This window comes from Orycteropus afer, unplaced genomic scaffold, assembly GCF_000298275.1.
Source record: "Orycteropus afer afer isolate SDZICR_OR568_19922 unplaced genomic scaffold, OryAfe1.0 scaffold00081, whole genome shotgun sequence".
NCBI classification, from domain to species: domain Eukaryota; kingdom Metazoa; phylum Chordata; class Mammalia; order Tubulidentata; family Orycteropodidae; genus Orycteropus; species Orycteropus afer.
The window spans coordinates 4,221,093-4,244,889 of record NW_006921668.1 but is presented as its reverse complement, the minus strand read 5'-3'; the positions used below and the strand labels follow the sequence as shown (position 1 = coordinate 4,244,889).

General features: G+C 37.8%; 1 protein-coding gene across 1 annotated transcript in view; it reads left to right on the top strand.

Annotated features, from left to right (window-relative positions):
• The window catches only part of MYCBP2 (MYC binding protein 2), a 376,124-nt gene that overhangs the window by 50,757 nt on the left and 301,570 nt on the right, over positions 1-23,797 (top strand). The window contains exons 2-3 of the mRNA XM_042781038.1: positions 10,422-10,497; positions 18,526-18,741. Of these exons, the coding sequence (XP_042636972.1) occupies positions 10,422-10,497; positions 18,526-18,741 (292 nt within the window). The remainder of the gene's footprint in view (positions 1-10,421; positions 10,498-18,525; positions 18,742-23,797) is intronic.

The window sequence follows — 23,797 nt, the reverse complement described above, 5'->3', positions numbered from 1 at the left end:
TTATAGGTCTGTTCAAGTATTCTATCTCTGAGTGGGATAGTTTAGGTAGGTCTTACGATTCTAGAAACTTGTCCATCTCTTCTAGGTTCACAAATCTGTTGGAGTACAGTTTTTCATAATATTTTGTCAGTATCTTTTTTGTTTCAGTTGGTTCTGTTGTTATGACACCCTTTTTGTTTATAATTCTTGTGATTTGGATCTTCTCTTTCTTTTGTTAGATCTGCCAGTGGTATATCGATTTTATTAATCTTTTCAAAGAACCAGTTTTTGTTTTGTTGATTTTCTCTATGTTTTTTTGTTTCATTTATTTCTGCTCTGATCTTTGTTATTTCCTTGCTTCTAGATGCTAGGATTCTTTTGTTGTTCTGTTTCTAGTTGTTGGAGTTGATGAGTTAGAGTATTGATTTTATTTCTTTCTTCTTTTTTTGATGTATTCATTTATTGCTATAAACTGCCCTCTGAGTACTGTTTTCACTGTGTCCAATAGGTTTTGGTATGATGTATCTTCATTCTTATTTGTCTCTCGGATTTTTTTAATTTTAGTTTTTATTTGTTCTGTTACCCAGTAGTTTTTGAGCAGTGAATTGTTCAGCTTCCATATGTTTGATGTTTTTCCTTGCTTTTCCTGTTTTTTCCTTGCTCTTCCTATTATTACAGGAGCTGTGGTAGCATAGTGCCTAAGGCAGTTGACTGCTAACCAAAAGGCTGGCGGTTCAAACCCACCAGCCACTCCTCAGAAGAAAGGTTGGGCAATGTACTTCCATAGTGATATACTGCCTTGGAAACCCAAGGAGGGGTTGCTATGAGTCAGGTCCGACTTGACCGCACATAACAACAACAACAACTTCCTATTATTAATTTTTAAATTTATAGCATTGTGGTCTGAGCAGATACTTTGTAGTATTTCAATGCTTTTGAATTTATAAGGCTTGTTTTATGTCCTAACATATGGTCTATTCTGGAGAAGAATCCATGTGCACTGGAGAAGAATGTGAATTGTGCTTTTGTTGGGTGAAATGCTCTGTATATGTGTATGTGGTCAAGTTGGTTGATTGTATTATTGAGTTCTTCTGTATCTTTGTTGAGTTTTTTTCTAGTTGACCTGTCCCTCTTTGAAAGTGTTTTGTTAAAGTCTCCTACTACTATTGTAGAGCTGTCTATTGTCCCTTTTAATTCAGTTAATATTTGCTTCACGTATTTTGGAGCACTTTCATTGGGTGCATAAATATTTATTATTGTAAAGTTTTCTTTGTCAGTTGACCCTTTCAGCATCATATGTTGTTGTTGTTGTTGTTATGTGCCGTCGAGTCGGCCCTGACTCATAGCGACCCCTCCTTGGGTTTTCGAGGCAGTATCACTATGGAAGTAGGATTGCCCAACCTTCCTTCCGAGGAGTGGCTGGTGGGTTTGAACCGCCAGCCGTCTGGTTAGCAGGCAAGTGACTTAGCCACTATGCTACCAGAGCTCCTTCAGCATCATATAGTGTCCTTTTTTGTCTCTTACTGTTTTTCACCTTCAAGTCTATATTATCAGAAATTAATTTTGCCGTTCCTGCTCTCTTTTGGTTACCATTGGCTTGGTAGTTTTTTCCATCCCTTAATTCTTAATTTGTTTTTATATTTGTGTGTAAGGTTGGGCTCTTGTAGGCAGCATATCGATGGGTCCTCTTTTCTTATCCAGTCTGCTACTCTCTCTTGATAGGTGCATTTAGTCCGTTCACATTGAGTGTAATTATTGATAGGTATGAATTGATTGCTATCATTCTGTTGTCTTTTTTTGTCATGTTGTTGGTGTTTCCTTGGTCCATATACTTTTCTGTGCTGAGTTCAGTTTGTTGCCTAATGCTTTCTCCCTTTTCTTCTTTATTGTTGGTTTTGTGCCTATTAAACCCATATGTTTTCCTTCCTTCTGGATTTGCTTAGTGGGATTGTTAATTTTCTCTGTGGTTACCTTGGAGTACATTCTTGTCTTTACATTTTTAGAGCAGTGTGTACTGTGAAGATATTGTCCTGTTTTCCTCTCCATTTGGAAGTTTGTACCCTAGAAATTTTATTCCCTCTAATAGGTTAGTTGCTGTTGTCGTATGCTGATTGACTTTTTTGGTTTTTAGTGTACAGTGTTTTATGGTCTTATTTTGAGTTTCTGTTTCTGATTTGGTTTTAGTGTTGATGCTACGTTTCCTGATTTTGTTGATCTCTGTTGGTTCTCTATTGGAATGACTTCCTTAAGCATTTCTTGTAGGGTTGGTCTGGTTTTCACAAAATTTCTTAATTTCTGTTTGTCTGAGAATGCCTTGATTTCACCTTCACATTTGATGGATAATTTGGCTGGATAGAGGATTCTTAGTTGGATGTTCTTTTCCTTCAGTGTTTTATACATGCCATCCCATTGCCTTCTTGCCTGCATGGTTTCTGCTGAGTAATCAGAGCTCAGCCTAACTGTTTGATTATTGTAAGTAATATTTCTTTTGTTCCAGGCAGCTCTCAAAATTTTTTCTTAGTTTTTAGTTTTGGAGAGATTGATTATAATATGCCTCAGTGTTTTTCTCTTGGGATCTATCCTTTGTGGGGTTCTGTGGGCTTCTTGGACAAATATCTTTTCTTTTTCCATGATATGGGGGAAGTTTTCTGTTAGCTGGTCTTCCACAATTTTCTCATTTTTTTTTCCCCTCTTCTTCTTCTGGAATTCCAATGAGTCTTATGTTGTTTTATCTCATGTCATCCCATATAATTCTTAGGTTCTCTTCATTTCTTTTAAAGCTTTGTTCTGATTTTTCTTCATACAGGCTAGTGTGCAGGGATTTGTCTTCTAGTTGGGATATATGTTTTTCAGCCAGTTCTATCCTACTCTTTTGTGCTTCTACTGTATTGTGTAATTCTGTAATTTTGGTATTCATCTCCTGGATTTCTAAGTGCTGTTTTTGTATGTATTCTGATTGTGTATTAATCTTGTTATTTTGTTCTTGAATGATTTTCCTCAGTTCTTCCAGGGGACTGTGTTCTTCTTGCTTCTGTTTGGGGTTTTCTTTGGCTCTTGTAAAGCTCTATAAACATATCTTCTAAATTCCTCCTTAGTTAATTCTGTTGCCTCCTCTTCCTCTATGTTTAATGAGACCTTTGTGGTTTTGTTTCTAATGCCTTGTCCTGTTTTTTTGTTTGTTTGATTTGAGGTTGCCTGTTGTTTCCTAGACATTTTGAGGTTGTCTTTAACTGTTGGTTATGTATTGATTTGTTTTGTCTTGGTTTTATGATTTAATAGTTTGAAAAGGTGAAGCTGGTATTTTTTTTTTTTTTTTAAGATATTAATTCAGGTATGCTAGGTTGCTTTGCAGTTTTCTTTGTGATGGTGGAATCACTGTGTGGAATGTAGATATGGGTTTCTGTTTGCTGCAAAGAGGGTCTAGAATTCAAACCAGGAGGTATTATGGTGGCTGAATGTGGTTTCTTCTGTTGGATAAGTAAGGGTATTTTCAATGAGTTGGGAGCAGAAGAGAGAAAGAAGGAAAGTGCCACGTTGCTAGAGGCATTTTCTAAGGCTTTGAGCAGACTGCTAATGATGACATTGTACTGTTATTCACAGGCCCACAGTCAATTTCAGCAAAGACTCCAGTTGTTAGGGGTCGCCACTTTCTGTCAGGCTCAGACACACGCAAAATGCCCATCCTCGAGGTCCCTCAGTGCCAAAAAGCCTACCCAAGACAAATGTCCAGCTCTGTGATCTGCCTTGGGAGTTCCTTTCTGGGGCTGCCCACCTGCAGCACTGGTCCAGACCGCAATCCACCACCAGAGTTCCTCTCTGTGTCCGCCCACCTTTAGTGCCAAAGATCTTCTCAGTTTCATCAGTGCAGGAGCCAGGCATTGCCTGAGCAAGTTGTAGTTCCAATATTAGTGACAAAGTCAAGCGTGGGCTCCTCAGTACCACCAAGCTGACCCAAGCTTGATTGGCATTCCACTGCAGGGGCATCTCCCTGGGCCCGCCATCTTGCTTGGGTTTCAGTGGGGCAGGCCATGCCCGTTTGCACCTAGCCAACCCAAGTTACTGATAAAATCAGGTGCTGAAGGTAGATCCATGGGGTGATTGCTGGTATGCTGGTGTGGTTGCTGGTATGCTGGTGTGGTGTATCTTCCTCCTTAACCCAAGGTCTCAGATGGCCTTTCTCACCTGCCAGTCAGCACTCCCCCAGGGAGGTCTCCGAAGGCCTGTTGGTGCTCCATAAGATAGATCTTCTGATCTTGTCGCCCCCCCCCCCCCGTCCTTTCTCCTTTCTAATTCTACTCCCCTGAGTTTGGTGCACTCTGACTCAGTGACCTTTTTAGAGCACCCGAATCCCTAATCCAAACTGCTGTACCTAATTTTTCAAATACTAAGATGGTAGAGGGAAATAGCGTGGTGATTGCTGACGAGACTCCATTTTGAATCCACCATAGAGTTTTCATTGACTGATTTTTGCCTCTCTTACTAGATGTAAAGATTACTTTGTCAGATATTGATATATTCATACCAACTTTTTTTTTCACAGGCTGGGGTATATGTTCAAGATATCTTTTTTTATCCTTTGGCTTTTTAGCTGTGTCTTTTTATTTAAAATGATGACATAGCAATTATTAAAGATGAACTTTCTTTTGTGTTTCTTACAATGTTGGTATAACCAAAACCAAACCCACTGTTAGTGAGTTATTTCTGACTCAGAGTGACCTTCAATGGGCCTGTAGGACAGAGTAGAATTGTCTCATATGGTTTCCAAGGCTGTAAATCTTCACGGAAGCAGACTACCTCATCTTTCTCCCGTGGAGCAGCTAGTGGATTCAAACCGCCGATCTTTTGGTTAGCACTGCTGATGAATTATGCCAGATTTTGTGGGTCTAAAGACATCTTTATTTTGCCTTCATTTTAAAGAATGATATTATTACTGAATTACTGGTGAAGGTTTGCATAGCAAGTTAGGTTCCTGTATGATAAGTTCCATATATATGTTTCCGTGACATTAGTTACATTTAGCACAGTGTGTCAGCATTCTCTATAATTGTGTTCTCTTTGTTCCCTGTCTAGTACTCTAGTTTCCCTGTCCACTTATCTTTTCATTTTTGTTTTTTTAAAGAAATTATTGACCTTTTGGTCTTATATTGATGGTTATTAACAAGGGCACTGATCTTATGGATACTGCTCTTTATGTTGTGTGCCACTCTGTTGTTTCACTAAATAGTATTCTAACAGGATAGGGCTCTAGGTTAAAAGAGTATCTGAGGGTGATGGTCTCAGGGGAACTCTCTTCTCTCCTGTTCTAGTTTGTCTTTGCCTTCATTTATAAAAGGTTATTTTTGATGGGTATATAATTCTACTTTGCTAATTTTCCCTTTGAGGATTTTCAACACTAAGAATGGATGCCATCAATTTTATTTATGCTCCTTTGAGTACTTCTCTTTTCTCTGGCTGCTTTTAAGATTTTTTTTTCATCCTTTGTTCTCAGCATTTTGACTGTGGTTTGCCTATGTGTTTTTACATTTTTAAAAGCTTGAAAAAAAGTAAGAATGTTTGTGATACATAAAAATACATGAAATTCAGATTTCATTGTCTGATAATAAACTTTTATTATAATACAAACCAACCCAAACCAAACATACTGCCGTCAAGTCAGACCCAACTCATAGCGACCCCTTTTTGGGTTTCCGAGGTGGTATCACTACAGAATTAGATTGCCCAACCTTCTTTCTGAGGAGTGGCTGGTGGGTTGAACCACCAGCCTTCTGGTTAGCAATCAGATGCCTTAGGCACTATGCCATCAGAGCTCCCTTATTATAAAACAGCCCTGCTTATTTGCTGATGTTCCTATGTAGCTTTCATGCTATACTGGTTGAGTGTTTTCAACAGAGCCTAAGACCCACAAAACCTAAAATACATGCTATCTGTCTCTTTTCAGGAAACATTTGCTTCTTCCTACTTAGACCATAAACATAGAATTAAAAAAAAAAAAATTCCAGTACTATTTAATAAAAGACTGAAGCTTTCTTAAATCTAGTAGTCATTTAAATTTAAATTTGGGTTTAATAGAATTTGTAGCATTTTAGAGCTAGATGGAGCATGAGAGGTAGTTTCTTTCACCTCTGTATTTTACAAGCAAAGAAACAAATTCAGAAAGAGAGAGGTTTATGCATTAAAGTATGATGAATTTTTGTTTTGTAAGAAAATAGACTCTTAGTAGTAAGCTGATAGTCTAATGATCTGTATCACTGAACAACTTAAAAATTTATTTGTTCTTACAGAAATATTTGGTTTTCTTTAAACATTGGTGGTTATTAAGAAAGTTTCTTCTTTGGAATTTTTTAAGTAAATATTTAAAAATAGATTTTTGAGGCATGTTTATAGCCATTTGTCTTTCATTATAGACCATAATCTTTCAAATCTCATGGATATGAGATTCTTTTGTTGTGAGAATACTACAAATCTTACAGGATCAAATCCAGACATTCTTCATTAAACTTCTGTTGTTTCAGAATGTTAACGTCCAAAGTTAATTGCTAATGTGTAAGTCTAGTTTCTACAGTTTCCCTCTTATTTAATCTATTAATCATCAGATAATCATGAATAGTTTGTTTATACTTAGTTCTCACATTCATACATGGAGATGTTATGTTACTAATGAATAACATTTTTATTTTCTATGTAGAATTATAGTTTCTTCATAAAATTTTCAACTAATTACCTACCTTTTTTTTTTTTTTGACAACTTTTCACCTCTAAAACAAGCAAAACCAACAAAAAACATAGTAAAATTAATTTGAAATTTGTTGAAAGCTAGTTCTTAAGCTAGTCTATATTGAGATATCAATGCATCCAGATTCTTTAAGCTTGTTATAATCAATGAAAGCCAATATTCATATAAAGAAGTATTTTAGGAATGTGTTTAAAATTATTTGGACTTTAAAGAACCCCATTAAACAGACAAAAACATTGCTCTATAATTGTGAAAATTTAAGTTATTGATAACTTGGCTCTAGGAAATCTAGTTGAATTAGTATTTACGTCTTGTTTCTCTGAAAGTTGGTTTTGAATGAATCTTAATGTTTTTTAAATTGTATAAAAGTGGCCAACCTTTTAGCAAGTACACATTCTTGTTGCCCAAATGATTGTTTTCCCTCAGTTAACTTTGCTGTAAAGGAATATTGGTTTCACAAAAAATACTCATTGCTCTTCATTCATTCGTTCATCTAACATTTCTTGATCATCCATGATATAAGTACTGATATGTTGTTGTTGTTGTTATGTGCCATCAAGTCAGACCCAAATCACAGCGAACCCTCCTTCAGTTTCCAAGGGGGTATCACTACGAAAGTAGATTGCCCAACCTTCCTTCTGAGGAGTGGCAGGTGGGGTTGAACCGCCAGCCTTCTGGTTAGCAGTCAAATGCCTTAGGCATTACTACCGGAGCGCCTTAAAAAAAAAAAGAAAAGAAAAAAGAAAGAAATCTTTGCTGTATGCGTTGATGTGTCTATGGACCTGCTCTTGGTCCCTTGCTTATTTTACTCTCTAATTAAGACATGTAGTTCTACCTGTGAACTTCCTTCTTTTCTCTCCTTCCTCTCTCCTTTCCCTTTATTTTTTTCTCTCTCTCTCCCTACTGTTGAGCACTATGTTCCAAGCACTTTCTGAGCAAAGAGGCTAGAATAGTAAAATTTAAAGCATGATTTCTGTACTGTTAGAGTTTACAGCTCAGTGAGAGGGTGGTACATTAAACAAATAATCCCATACATAATTATAATTGTCAATTATACAATGAAACGAAAGTATAGGATGGAAGGAGTGTGTATTAGAGAAAGTAACCCAGTCTGGGGATTAGAAAGACATTTTGGAGTAAATGACACTCATATTGGGCCCTCAAAAATGAGTAGTGGGTTGGCAGGAGATATGGAAGGCATTCCAGGCAGAGACACACCTTTGTGAAGGCCTATAAGGAGCTTTGTAGGTACAACAACTGAATGTCATTTTGGCTGGAGTATGGTGAAAAGATGAGAGGGAAATGCAAAATGAAGCAGAAGTGATTGGCAGAGGTCAGATATTAGTGGAAGACCTTTATACCATATTAATGCTTTTACAATTAACAGAATTGAGAAGATATTCAGGGCTTAAGTAGGGCAATCACCCACTCAGATATGTGTTTTAAAAACTTGATTCAGGTTTTTCTGAGAAGAATGTATTGAAAGAGGGCAAATATAACCACCACTATTACTTTATACTGGGATCTCATTATCTTTTGTCTTTTTTTTTTTTTTTTTGCAGTATTATAATCTTGCTACATTGTTTAACTGTGATTTCCATTCAGGACTCTGACCTCCATGAGGACAAGAATTACCATATTCATTTTGTCTCTAGTACCTATGGATGTGCATCTCAGCATGGTAGACATAAAAAATATGAAATGAAATGAAAATAAAATGTTTTCCTTGTTACTTGTTTCTTTCACTATAGTAATTATTCTTCACACATGTATTTCTCTCTTTTTAAAAGTCATTCAATGACTTAAACTTTTTTTTTTTTTTTTTTTTAGGATTTGGGTGAAGATTTACAGAGTAAATTCACTTTTCATACAGCGGTTCACATATACTTTGTCTCATGTCATTGACCAAAATTTACAATGCAGCAGCTCCCCTCCCACTTCCTCCCCACAGTTACCTCCTCCCAGTGTCCATCCCTTCATACTCTTCGAGAGGCCCATTGTCTGCCAACCCTGTATATGATCTTGGATACACTCTCCATTTAGACATACATAATTGTTTAGCTTGTTCACCCATCTATCCGTCCCTATACCCATGTTTGCTTTCATTAACAACTCAGTATTGTATTTACAAAGGGGTTCATATTTGTTGTTTGTACTGCCCATGTAACTCTCTCTGTCTTTCTCATCCTCAATGCTGCCATATTGGTCACTCACATTTGGTACATTGCCCTTCTCTTCACCCAAATCAATATTTATCTCTATCTATCTAACAGCATTCCCTCCCCTTCCCTCCCACCCCTGGTAACCAACAAAGAAAATGTCCTCCAATAGATAAACATTTCCTTAACTTTTACAATAACGGACTAATACAATATTTGTCCTTCTGTGATTGACTTATTTCGCTCAGCATAATGTCCTCCAAGTTCATCCACGTTATGCGGTGTTTTGCAGATTCTACATTATTCTTTAGCGTTGCATAGTATTCCATTGTGTGAATGTACCAAAGTTTGGTTATCCATTCCTCAGTTGTTGGACATCTAGGTTGTTTCCAAGTTTTGGCTATTGTAAATAGTGCTGCGATGAACATCGGCGTGCATATATCTGTTCTTGTTATGGCTCTCACTTCTTTAGGGTATATACCTAGTAATGGGATGGCTGGGTCAAATGGTATTTGTATTTCCAACTTTTGAAGGAATCGCCATACTGCTTTCCACAATGGTTGTACCATTTTACAGTCCCACCAGCAGTGTATGAGAGTCCCAATCTCTCCACAACCTCGCCAGCATTTGTTATTTTCTGTCTTGTTGAACTTTGCTACTAGTGCTGGAGCAAGATGGTATCTCATTGTTGTTTTGATTTGCATCTCTCTAATAGCTAATGATCGTGAGCATTTCTTCATATGTTTGTTGGCCGCTTGAATATCCTCCTTGGTGAAGTGTCTGTTCATGTCTTCTGCCCATTTTTTAATTGGATTGTTTGTCAATGACTTAAACTTTTGTTTAAAGAATAATTCAGTTTAGGGCTCTGAGATAATGGAAATCTGCCAGCTGGTATGTAGAGTATGAGTTGGGGGTATCATTGTATTAATTTATTTAAAAATTATACTCGTGAACCTTTTTACACTGTAGTACTCACTACCACAAAGAACACTCCTCCTCACCTGGGAAGGGAATATAATTTATTTGTTAGTTGAATAAAGTTTTTAAAAATATATTTCTTCATTTGATGTCTTTTACTTTTTAGTTTTGTAGAAGTATTTTCAGAATGCAGTTTCTATAATAATTATAATTTTATAGTTATTCAATATGCATTTCTTAGCTTGTCCAGTATTATCTTTTCAATAGCTACTTTATATGTTAGTATTTTATATATACCCTTTGAGTGTATTATTTTATCGGAAGAAAGTTTATAGGAGAAATGTTTATGTTTCAAATTGGAAATACCTAATTGTAATTCTTTGTGTATCCCGGGAACTCTGGTGGTATAGTGCCTAAGGCATTTGACTACTAACCAGAAGCCTGGCAGTTTATAGCCACCAGCCACTCCTCGGGAGGAAGACTGGGCAATCTACTTCCACAGTGCCTTGGAAACCCAAGGAAGGGTTGCTATGAGTCGAATCAACTCAATGGCAGTGAGTTTGGTTTGGTTTTCTTGGTTGTGTATCCTAATATGAACTTTCATAATTTTTTTCAACTTTTTTTTTTTTCAGGAATAAGAAAATTTTAAATAAGAAGAAATTGAAAAGAAAACAGAAGAGCAAATCAAAAGTGAAGACAAGAAGCAAGGTAATTGCTTGCGATTGCTTACAATTGCTTGCAACTTAAAGGAAATAAGGACTTTTTCATACAATAATTTATATATGTATAAATACTAGAAGAGTACCTATTTTAAAGGTAAACAAAAGTATATTTACAAGCATATATTGTTTTATTGCACTTCACTTTATTATGCTTCAAAGATATTGCATTTTTTTTCAAATTGAATATTTATGGCAACCCTGCATGGAGGACATCTATCAGAGCCATTTTTCCAACAGTATATGCTCACTTTGTGTCTCTTTGTCATATTTTGGTAATTCTGGCAAATTTCAAACTTTTTCATAATGCTATTGCACACTTAATAGACTATAGTATAGGGTAAACATAACTTTTGTATGCACTGGAAAACCAAGAAATTTGTGTGACTCACTTTGTTGTGATGTTTACTTTATTACGGTTGTCTGGAACTGAACATACATATCTGCGAGGTATACCTACCTGCGTGTGTATACTATGTGTGTGTGTGTATACACACACACATAAAGTGAAAACATTGCCTGTTTTAGGCTAGTCTTCAAAATTTTTAATAATTTTTTAAAAGTCTCTTATTATTTGGATTTTACTTCTAGTTTCATCTTTAGTTTTGAATGTCTGACCCTGCTGTCTTCCTCTTATATTATAGGGACCCTTGTGATTACATTGCACCCACTCAGGTAATCCACGATGATCTCTCCATCTCAAGATCCTTAATTTAATTACATCTGTATAGATCCTTTTGCCAGTTGAACATGGTGTCCCCCGAGCCCCCAGGCCTGGTTATTCTCTCTTATAAGATGTTTAGTTGTCTCTGAGAAGTTACTCCAACTCTGTATTCTGTTGCTTCTATAATGTATGTGGCTAATTTTGTAGCACAAGTCCATATGTGAGATTAGCTTCAGCCAAATCCATCCTTGGTCTAGGGTGTATTCCTGTTTGCCTATTCCTACGTGCTCTTTTCGCCTGTCCATGCGTTAATCCATAGCCTGGTATTTGGTGCTAGTGATACTGCAGTGTTGTGCATGTAATAGTACTTGCTTGCCTCTGTTGTCTATATCTTTTGTGTACATTTCAGTGTCTTTCCTTTCGCCAGTGTCACCATGCTGGTCACAGATTCTTTGCCTACCATTCCTTCCCTCACCCAAATTGACATGCAACCCCTAAATAGTCCAGGATTTTCCCTCTTTTTCCCTCCCATCCCTGGTAACCAAGAAAGTGAGTTTCCTTCCCTGAATAAAACATTCCTTGACATTTTACAATAGTGGGCTCATACAATATTTGTCCTTCTATGATTGAGTTATTTCACTCAGCCTAATGTCCTCTAAATTCATCTATGTTGGAGATCATTAGCGTGGTCTTCATTATTCTTTAATGTTACGTAGTATTCCATTGTGTAAATGTACCATAGTTTGGTTATCCTATCATCTGTTGATGGGCATTTAGGTTGTTTCCATCTGTTTGCTATAATGAATTGTGCTGCAGTGAACATGAGTGTGCACATGTCTGTTTCTGTTCTATCTCTCACATCTTTTAGATATATACCTACTAATGGAACTTCTGGATCAAGTGGTATTTCTATTTTCAATTTTTTAAGCAATGCCATACCATTTTCCACAATGGTTGTAACATTTTGCAGTCCCATCAGCAGTGTGCGAGAGTTCTAGTCTCTACGCAGCCTCATCAGCATTTATTTTCTGTCTTGTTGAACTTTGCTGTTATTGCTGGCATGAGATGATATCTCATTGTTGTTTTGATTTGCATCTCTCTAATAGCTAATAATTGTGAGCATTTCCCCATGTGTTTGTTGGCCCCCTGTATATCCTCTTTAGTGAAGTGTATGTTCATTTCCATTGCTCATTTTCAATTGGGTTGTTTGTCTTTTTGGTGTTGAGGTGTTGAAGTTTTTCTATAAATTTTGGAGATAAGTCCCTTGTCAGATATGTCACAGCCAAATACTTTTTCCCAATCTGTAGATTCTCTTTTTACACTATTGGAGAAGTCTTTAGATGCACATAAGAATTTAATTTTTAAAAGGTCCCTGTCCTCTAGTTTCTCTTCCATTGTCTGTGCATTTTGGGTTATGCTTTATAGTCTATTTATGCCATAAATTAGGGCCTCTAGATTTGCCCCTATTTTATCTTGGATGAGCTTTATAGTTTTGGGTTTTAGGTTTAAGTCGTTGATCCAAGTTGAGTTCGTGGAGGCAGAATCTTTTACTAGTTCTTGGAGAAAGCTTTAGCTAGGCTGTTTTGGTTACCTAGTGTCTCTCTCATGGGAATATACCACAAATGGGAAGCCTTGAACAAACAGGAGTTTATTCTCTTACAGTTTGGGAGGTTAGAAGTCTGAGTTCAAAGTGCCAGACTCTAGGGGCTGGGTGAAAGCCCATCAACCTTGGGTTTCAGCTCTGCCTCCTGCTGAAGCTAGAGGCTTTTCTTTACTCAGGAAGCTACTGGCTGCTGAGGCTGACAAACCCAAGCTCAGTAGGTAACAAGGCACAGTCTTGATATTACCAAACCACTTGGCAGGCCATTAATTTAAGTCCATTAAAGTCCAAGATTGGCAGGGGCACATAGCAGGCTGCTGAACAACAACTTGGCTACATACAGGGTTTAAGCATGCCATCAGCTGGAGACCTTCCTCTAAGTTGCCTCTTATATGCTGGAAACAGACCACATCCCTAAAGCAGTTACTAAACTGCTAGAGTAGATTCCACCATGGAGTTAATTACCAATCTCTCAGTGTGTAGAACTCTGATGTTGGGGTTGTTGGTTGGTTTTGGCCACTCTGCCACAGGGCTCAAAAGGAGCCCTCCTAGAGGCAGAAGGAATCTCTCTCTGATTGCCGGCTGAGAGAGCTGCGCTGCTGAGAAAGAGATGGAAGAGACGTGCCCTGTGAGAAAGAGAATGCCAGATGAGAGAGATGGCTGGCTAAGAGAGACTGTGGATGTTCCTGAATTGAATTGTAGCCTTTTGTTTCCCTAATAAACCCCATAATCTGTGAGTTTGGTGTGGCCACTGTAGTGAATTATCGAACCCAGCAGAGAGGTGGTTAGTGCCACAGGAGGGACGGTTGGTGACAAGGTCAGTAAGAGGATTGGAGGGTGGCAGCATGTCTGGCCTCATAAGAACAGGCCTTGGGCTGCTGATGGTGATTCTGTCTTTCTCTTATGTAGTTAGAGGAGGTCAGAAGATGCCACCTCCTTGCCCCTTTAGCACCTGGTCAGGAAGATGGAGTACTTTGGTTAATATAACAAGTTATAGTGTGAACCCTGTGATAGTCAATGGATGAGCACTCTGATGGGGAGACCATATGGAGTGGGGGTTTACTTTAAAGAAAATGTTGCTGGGCAGATAAATACATCTCTCATTGCTTCTGTTGGAGAGCATATGCAAATCAATCTCTAAAACTATGGAGTCACTCAGATTTCTACTCTCTACTCTTTTCCACTTTTTGGTGCTAGGTGCAAAGTTAAAGTATGGGAATCTTGAGCATCTTTTAAAGTTCTTTTAAGGTTTCATTTAATGATTCTCCTCAAGGAATTGGCATGTGTTATTCAGGAAGAGGTGGGATATTGAGGCCTTTGTCCCCTTCAATTCTTTCTCTAACTAATTTTGTGCTCTTATCAATTCATCTTTCTTTTCTTGATCTCACTTTCTGTATGCGTTTGGGAACTGCTTGAGAGAACTGTGGTATAAGTAAATCTATTCATTTACTCCTCAAATTAATTGCATGCTAACCATGTGCAGACATTATACTAGGTGTTTGACATATAAAAATGAGTAATAAACATTTCCTGTTCATGATGAGCATATAAAATAGTACTGTGTAGTAAAATAAGGAAGTCAAAGCTGCAGTGAAGGAATTGGCAAAGAACAAGGCTTCGGGAATTGACGGAATACCCATTGGGAGGCACTCACTCGGTTATGCCAAGAGATTTGGAAGACAGCTCCCTGGCCAGCTGACTGGAAGAGATCCATATTTGTACCCATTCCAAAGAAAAGTGATCCCACAGAAAATGTGGAAATTATCGAACAATATCATTAATATCGCACGCAAGTAAGATCTTACTGAAAATAATTCAAAAATGGTTGTAGCAGTATATTGACAGAGAACTTCCAGAGGTGCAAGCCGGATTCAGAAGAGGACATGGAACAAGGGATATCATAGCTGCTGTCAGATGGATCTTGGCTCAAGGCAAAGAATACCAGAAAGATGTTTACTTGTGCTTTATTGATTTGATTTATTGATTTGATTGTGTGGATCATGACAAATTATGGATTTTGAGAAGAATGAGAATTCCAGAACACTTGACTGTATTCATGAGGAACCTGTACCTTGACCAGGAGGCTGTTGTTCGAGCGGAACAAGGGGACACTGCATGATTTAAAATGAGGAAGGGAGTGTTTCAGGGTTGTATCTTTTCCCCATACTTATTCAATCTATATGCTGAGCAAATAATCTGAGAAGCTGACTATATGAAGAAAAACGTGGCATCAGGATTGGAGGAAGAATCATTAACATCCTGAGATATGCTGATGATACAACTTTGCTTGCTGAAAGTGAGGATGACTTGAAGCACTTACTGATGAAGATTGAGGAACACAGTCTGCGGTATGGATTGTATCTCAATATAAAGAAGACAAAAATCCTCATAATTGGACCAATAAGCAGCATCACGATAACTGGAGAAAAGATTGAGGTTGTCAAAGAATTCACGTTGCTTGGTTCTACAGTTGAAACCAATGGAAGCAGCAGTCAGGACATTAGACGACATGTAGCACTGGGTAGGTCAGCTGCAAAGGAACTCTTTCAAGTGCTGAGGAGCAAGGATGTCTCCTTAGGACTAAGGTGCGCCTGACACAAGCCATGATATTTCCAGTTGCCTCATATGCATGTGAGCGCTGGACAATGAATAAGGAAGACCGAAGAAGAGTTGATGCTTTTGAATTGTGGTACTGGCGAAGAATGCTGAAGGTACCATGGACTGCCAAAAGCACTAACAGATCTGTCCTGGAGGAAGTGCAGCTGAGATGCTCCTTGGAAACGAGGATGGCCAGACTTCGTCTCACCTACTTTGGTCATGTTGTCAGAGGGGCCCATTCCCTGAAGAAGGATGTCGTGCTTGGTAAGGTGGAGGGTTGATGAAAGAGGGGAAGGCCTTTGACCAGATGGATTGACACAGTGGCTGCAACAATGGTCTCAAGTATAGCAAGGATCATGGAGCTGTTGGGGGATCGGGCAGTGTTTCATTCTGCTGTGCATGGGGTTGCTATGAATCGGGAGCAACTCGACGGCACCTAACAACAACAATAATAACAACATGTAGTAAATGGGTGGTGTTAATCTCCTTGCCCCCTCTTGCTGTTTCTGGACTGATTTTCATTCACTCTTTTTTTAAAAAAAATCATTTTATAAAATGCTGTTTATCTATACTACTTTATATCCTTTTTTTTTTTTATTGTTGTCATTGACCCCTCCATTTCTCCTCATCTACTCACCATCTCCGTTCTTTAATTTCTTTCTTATCCAGCTGAGATATCACAGTCCATCTTTTTAGAAAACTCTTTCTTAATCTACTGTATTTGTTCCTGTAGCTGCTGTAATACCACCTGGAGCTTCTAGAAGTCGAAGTCCAAAATGGGTCTCATTGGGTTAAAATCAAGGCTCTAGGGAGAGAATCTATTTCCTTATCTTTTCTAGCTTCTAGAGTCTGCCCATATTCCTTGGGTTCTGACCGTCCACCTTCAAATCCAGCAATAGTTGTCAAGTCTTCTCATCCTGTATCATGCTGACACTTTTCTCTTATCACATCTCCTTCTGTGACTCTGACCCTGCTGTCTTCCTCTTTCATGTATAAGAACCCTTGTGATTACATTGGGCCCACTCAGGTAATCCAAGATGATCTCTCCATCTCAAGATCTTTAATTTAATCACATTGCAGAGACCCTTTTGCCATGTAAGGTAATGCATTTATAGGTTCTAGGGATTAGGATGTAGCCATTTTTGGGGACCATTATTTTGTCTACCATATCTCTCCTTTCTCCTTGTGTATTTGTTCCACTCATTTGACAAAGCTCATTCCTGTATGAGTCCAGCTGTCTTTTCTCTTTCCCAGCATGTGCATACCATTTGTTGCTGAAGAGCGTTAAACAAGAGATAATTGATACCTGTACACATTCACGAGAAATCAACAGTCTTAAATGGACTTTCAGTACCAACAGACTGTTCTATCATTTATTCTGGTCAAATACTTCTCTCATTTTCTCCAGTGACCATTTCAAAGCTTTGCCTTTCTCCTGAAACCTGTATAAATCCTGCCTTGTAGCATATGAGCACACTTCCTTACAGGAGAAATAAAATCCTTTACCTAGGAAAATTCCTCAACACTCTGCTACCAAAGGTATCTGTCTTAGGTCAGGTTTCTTCACAGCAGAGCCTGATACAGGGATTTAAAGTCTACAGTTCAGTGAGTTTTGAAAAATAGGAGCTCTGGTAGCATAGTGCCTAAGGCATTTGACTGCTAACCAGAAGGCTGGTGGTTCAAACCCACCAGCCACTCCTCAGAAGGAAGGTTGGGCAATCTACTTCCATAGTGATTCTGCCTCAGAAACCCAAGGAGGGGTTGCTATGAGTTGGGTCTGACTTGACGGCACATAACAACAACAACATGAAGCCACTACTACATTCAAGTACAGACGTTTCCAGCATCCCAAAGAGTTTCCTCATCCCTCCCTACAGCCCGGACTCTACGCAGGGTTAGATGTGCTTTCTGCCACTATAGATTAGTTTCATTTTCTAAGACTTCATATAAATGAAATTATGTAATATTTACTATTTTTTATGTAGTTTATTTCTCTTAGCATAATGATTTTAAGTTGTGTCAGTGTTGTAAATACCAGTTGTTCATTTCTCTTTTCAATGATTAGTTTGATCCATTCACCTGTTGATGGACATTTGGGTTATTTCCAGTTTTTGGCTGTTAAAAATAAAACTGCTGTGAACATTTATGTACTAGCGTTTGTGTACGTTTTCATCTTTTGGGAGTAGATACCTAGAGGTGGGATGGTTAGATGGTTTTTGCTTTGGTGATAGGCCAAAAGGACTCACAAGACTCATGACTAAGACATGTTACTGCAAAGGATAAAGATCAAAAGCAATATGAATAAAGATATGTATCATTGCAACCTAGGGAGTTATGGCACAGGCTTCCTAGTCCTTTCTTACCTGAGGCCTTACAAGACCTCAGTGAACTATAGGGATGTGTGTGGAATGTCTCTGCCCAGGAATTCCATTTGAGTCTTTAGGATCTAAAGCTTTTTTTGGGGTCTGATCATGTAGAGAAATCCCTCAGTGGCACAAAAGGTTAAGCACTTAGCTAATAACTGAAAGTTTGGAGTTTGCCTACACTGAGAGGCACCTTGGAAGAAAGGCCTAGTGATCTGTTTCTGAAAGATCACAGCCAGTGACACATCAAGTGCAGTTCTACTGACACACATGGGATCACCATGAGTTGGAATTAACAGCTACTAGTTGGCTATGGGTTTTTTTTTTTTTTTTTTTTCTTGGCTACATAGACATATTCTACTATGTATTTGGCTATAGCTGTGAACCAGAAGGTTGACAGTTGGAACCCCCCAGCTGTTTAGTGGGAGAAAAGATCTGGAGATCTGCCCTCATAAAAAGTACAGCCTAAACTGCCTTGGAAACCCAAGGAGGCGTCGCTATGAGTCTGGTCCGACTTGATGGCACATAACAACAACAGTAAACCCTATGTGGCTATTCAACTCTGTCCTATAACATCACTGTGAGTCAGAATCGACTTGATGGCACACAACAACAATAAAAAGAGTACTTTAGGTTGAGCCAGTAGACTTAGGTTCAGTTTTTACTGTGTCACTTATATAACTTCTGCAAGTCAGCCTGTCTGTCTTAATCTTTAGTATTTTTACATTTAATATGGAAATTTATAATGATGGAAAAGAATATGAAATTGAAATACTGTATTTTGTATTTCAGTCTGAAAACTTGGAGAATACAGTAATTATACCAGATATCAAACTACATAGCAATCCTTCTGCTTTCAATATATACTGCAATGTACGCCATTGCGTTCTGGAGTGGCAGAAAAAGGAAACATCGCTGGCAGCTGCATCTAAAAATTCTGTGCAGAGTGGTGAGTCAGATAGTGATGAAGAGGAGGAATCCAAAGAGCCCCCTATCAAGCTTCCAAAGGTAAGTCACTGACTTTTTTTTGATGCATACTTACAGTATGTGTATATACTATATTATGTATGTGTATATAGCTAAAGTACCTTGCTTTCTTTAAAACTAATAGGGCTCTGGGTAAAAATAGTCCTGGAATAGATGAGGAAAACTGTGCAACTTTATATCCACAGCACTTACAAAGTCAATAATGGTAGCTCAGTAGGGAGTACTTGGAAAGCTTAGGCAGGGAGATCAGTGAGTTGAATTCTGCTATAAAACCAAACCCATGCCATAGAAATGATTTGAACTCATAGCAACCCTATAGGACAGACTAGAACTGCCCCATAGTGTTTTAAATCTTTACAGAAGCAGACTGCCTCATCTTCCTCCCACGGAGCAGTTGGTGGGTTGGAACTGCTGACCTTTTGGTTAACAGCCAAATGCTTTAATCACTGTACCACCAGAGTTCCTCAAGTCTGCTACAGGGTATATTAAAAATGTACAAAAGTAGTAGCATGAATGTACTGGCATGCAGGTGTTGTGTCCTTGCAAACGGAAGTGAAATTCTGAGTCATTGAGCTGCCATTAAGGTGCGCACAGGACAAAGTACAAATTGCCATAAACCAAGAATCATAGAAAGCTGGGGATGTTCCTCTATGGCGAGGGACCCCTAAAAGCAGGTATACGTTTTTATTTTTCTTGAACTGGAAGTAGAAGGGCTCTTGGTTGTGCAGCAGCTGAACTAAGAGTTTTTGCTTTTGCTTCCTAATGTTATAATTGTACTCTTGCTATTTTGGCTCCTCTTGCTAGGAAAATATTAAAAACAAGCCACAGAGCTTCTATATTATTCTTATATAACTCTCTTATTTACCAGAAACATAAGTTAATTGGTGTTACAGAAACATGTATTTTAGCAGAACATACTATTCTTAATTTATTCTGTTAAGTATTGGTATATTTTAAGACTGTAATGTTATTTTGTACGTTATATATATACTTCTACATAGTAGATATAATTAGTATTTCTAATGATAGAAGAGGTGAAAATATTTAAAATATTAACTGTCAGAAATGATGCAAGCACAATGCTTTTTTTCTAAATATAAATATTTTAAATGATTGCTTTATCATAAATGTTTCATGTATATTGCCTTTTTAATAAACTGATAATGAAACTATCCTTAGAAGAATCAACCATAGGAGATCAAAAGGGCAGCATGTGCACAAGGAGAAAGGTAGGGAGGCAGGAATATATAGCCAAGAAGGACACAAAGAAAGGGTAAATCACAGGGAGGAAGTGGGAGGAGTGCTGTTATACTGCAGAGAATGTAACCAGTGTCACAAAACAAAATGTGTATGAACTATGGAGTGTAAAACGAATCTGCTTTGTAAAATTTCACTCAAATCACAATAAAAAGTTGTAAAACCAAAACCAAAGCAATTCTTTGGAAACTTCTACACACACACACACACACACACTCAAGATACAATATAAGTATGTTTTACTATTTGCAAATCATAGCAAAGATAGGACTTGTGTTCCTGGTTTAATTTCTCCTACTTTTCATCGTGCCTCTTCCTAAGTGCCACCACTGTTCTTAATCATACTGTCAGGTCTTTCTTACCTTATTCTCAGCAGATGACTTGCTTTTTATTTTGTAGAATAATTGAAGCTCTGTGAACTTCCTCCATGGTTAAGCAACCATCTTCACATAACCTTCTCTCTTCCTGTTTCAGACCAGGATGCTTCTTCCCTCTTCCTCCAGTATCTTTAATTGTTCCTACTCCCTTAGTTTCTTTCTTCAATTTAAAACAGACATGATTATCTTTTTCATGTAATCCTCTCCTGGTAGAGATCATGGGCTCTAATTGTGCTTTCTTACACTTAATTAGGGAAGGTTAGTAATAAACTGTGGTCCAAGCAAAAATATACTGCAGAATCAAGAAAATGGATTTTTGGTTTATTTATAAAAACATCAATATAAATGAGTATTGGAGAAATAAATTATCATTCTTCAGACAGTATTTCACAGCATCATTAGCAATGTCAAAAATAGAGTGAAAAGAGTCACTGAAGTAGAGCTTTCAAAGAAAATCAGATACTCATAATGATGAGATTTTTACCATTGGAAAATAATAGAGCATAGTGGTTAAGAATGTGAGTTATGGAATCAAATTGCGTGGGTTTGTATGTTGTTGTTTTGTGCTATTGAATCAATTCTGACTCATAGTGACCCTGTGTGACAGAATGGAACTGCCCCATAGGGTTTACTTGGCTATAATCATTATGGAAGCAGATTACCAGTCTTCCCTTGTGGAGCTGCTGGGTAGGTTCGAACCACTAACTTTTCAGTTAGCATCTGAGCTCTTAACTGTTATCCCACTGAGACTCCTTCTGGATTCAAATACCTACCTTTCCCCCCAAACAAAACAAAACCAAACCTTACTGTGTGATTCTGGGAAAGTTATTTTACTTCTCTGTGCCTCAGTTTTTTTCATCTGTAGAATGGGGATAATATTTACCTTTTTGTGCAGATTAAATGAGTTAATAGATGTCAAGTGCTTGAGGGAATAGTCCCTGGAACATAGTAAGTGGTCAGTAAATGATAGCTATAGTTATAAATATCAGATCAGGTGTTAACAAAAATGTGTAGCTGCAAGTGAATTTGAGTTCCCTTTTAAGGAACTCTTAAATTTATTAAGAAATACTTTATGTCCAAGGAAAGAAAACTTCTGGAGCATCAGTGAGATCATGTGATGAATGGCATACGAAGAGAGAGAATGAAATAATGAGATGCCCTTATATAGAATAAATCAAAGTTGGGACATGGGTCGGAACATGGGATTTGGGGAGTGAATCTTTCAGTTGATGCTTTTGGCAGATGTTTATAAGACATAAATGATGGCATAAAGAAGGAATTGGGACTTTTAGGCTTAAGGTGATGGGAATTTGAGGCCAGGTGAGAAATGCTGGCACTTTAGTTTCCTGTGGACCCTTTTTATACCTCTCCCCCAATGCTCCTACTTTTTGTTTCAGTTTCTTCTTTTTTGTTGTTGCTTCTTCCTTATGTGGCTGTTCTTTTTCTTCACCTCACCTGAAGTTTCTCTCTTTTCCACTCTGTACTCTTTTTTTCCTCATGATTAAGACCATTTGTATTTGTAGAAGTATCGTTTTAATTCAGTTTTATTTTTCCCTTTCTTGATTATTAGAAGTTAAAACATTCAAAATGGCTGCACCCTCGGTCACTTTAAATATTCATAATGGCTGCCACTTAATAAACAATCAAAATGGCTGCACCCTCTGGACAGTGGAAAGTCAACAGCTCAAGTTGTCTCCCAGCAGTCATCCTTGCAGCCCTTGGTGACCACAGCTGATTTTTAGGTCAATTCTCAGGTCCCAGCACTATTTGGAAATATTCAGGCTGTTGGTCCCATCAGAGTAGCTGACAATCCACAGCTCCGATTGTCTCTGTACTCACTGTTTTCGTTCAGGTTTTTCCACTAGTTGATGCATAATCCATTTCTGTATAGTTCCTTTCAAAGTTCAGGGCTCCAGGATTATCTTTACTATCCCTGTCCATTGGTTTTTCTTTTCTTTGTTGAAGAGGGTCTGTGTTGCTTGCCTGCCTATTCCTCCATCTTACTGGAAGTCCTCATTGATACCTTTTAATGAAGCTTTTTTACTCTTTCTTTAATGATTCTGTATTGGTTTTTCACACACATATGCACGCGCGCACACACACATGCACACACAAACACACCAAAATGGGGATTTTTTTTTGGCACAGATTAAACTCTTTTCACAATCTACAATTCAGTGACATTGATTACATTCGATGAGTTGTGCAGCCATTCTCACCTCATTTTCATAGTTGTTCCTACCCCATTACCATAAAGTCATTGTCCCCTAAGATTTCTATCTAATCTTTTTAAGTTGTTATTATTAGTTTGATCACACATACATAGATCTTAAAAGAGCACAGTGCTCAAGGTAGACATTCTTTACTAGTTAAACTAAACTGTTGCTTGGTTTTCAGGTGACTTCAGGGAATATTTTTCATTTAAGGTTTAAAGATTATTTTAGGGCAGTAATTTCGGGATTCATCTAGCCTATGGTTACAGAAAACCTATATTCCATGAGAATTTAAAATTCTGTTTTGCATATTTTCCCTTTTTATTAGAATCCTTCTGTGGAATCTTTGATAAAATTTTTTAATAGTGGTAGCCAGGCAGCATTCAGTTCTTCTGGTCTCATGGCAAAGGAGGCAGTTGTTCATGCAAAGGAATGTAGCCACACATTCCATTTCCTCCTCCTATTCTTGACTCCTTCTTTCTTTGTTGAATAGAGACCAGTTGTTCCTTGACTGGTTGCTTGCAGGTTTTTATGACTCCAACCACTACACAACAAACAAGGAGGTAGAACAGAAGCACTAAACTCAATATTAGGCCACTTAACTGAGATGTTCCATGAAACTATGACCCTAAATCTACAAACCAAGAAACCAAAACTCGTGAGGTGTTTGCTTATATATAAGCAGCCTCGGCAGCTAGTCTTTTTGTTGTTGTTACTCTGTCCATATACCTATCTCACAAATTTTGCCAATTCAACTTTTTACACATGTATAACTGCTTGGCAGCTGTGCGGTCCTACCCTTAATCAATGTAATTTTTGCATTACCATCAGTACTTCATGATGAAACCAGTACTCCATAAACAATACTACCTTTTGCCCATATCCTTTCAAACTTGGTAGCCTTTTTTTTTTTTTTTTAACTTTTGTAAGTAAGTACAGTCATACAATAGTTGTCCTGTGATTGGCTTATTTCACTCAGCATAATGACTTCAAGTTCTATGCATACCATAGCATGTATCAAGACTTCATTTCTTTTACTGGCTGAATAGCATTCCATTGTATGTGTGTGCCACATTTTGTTTGTCTCTTCATCTGTTGTTAGGCATTTAAACTGTTTCCATCTTTTGGCTGTTGTGAATAGTGCTGCAGTTCACATTGATGTACAGTTATCTCTTTGAGTCTCTGATTTCAGGTCTTTTGGGTATATATGTAGGAGTGAAATTGCTATGT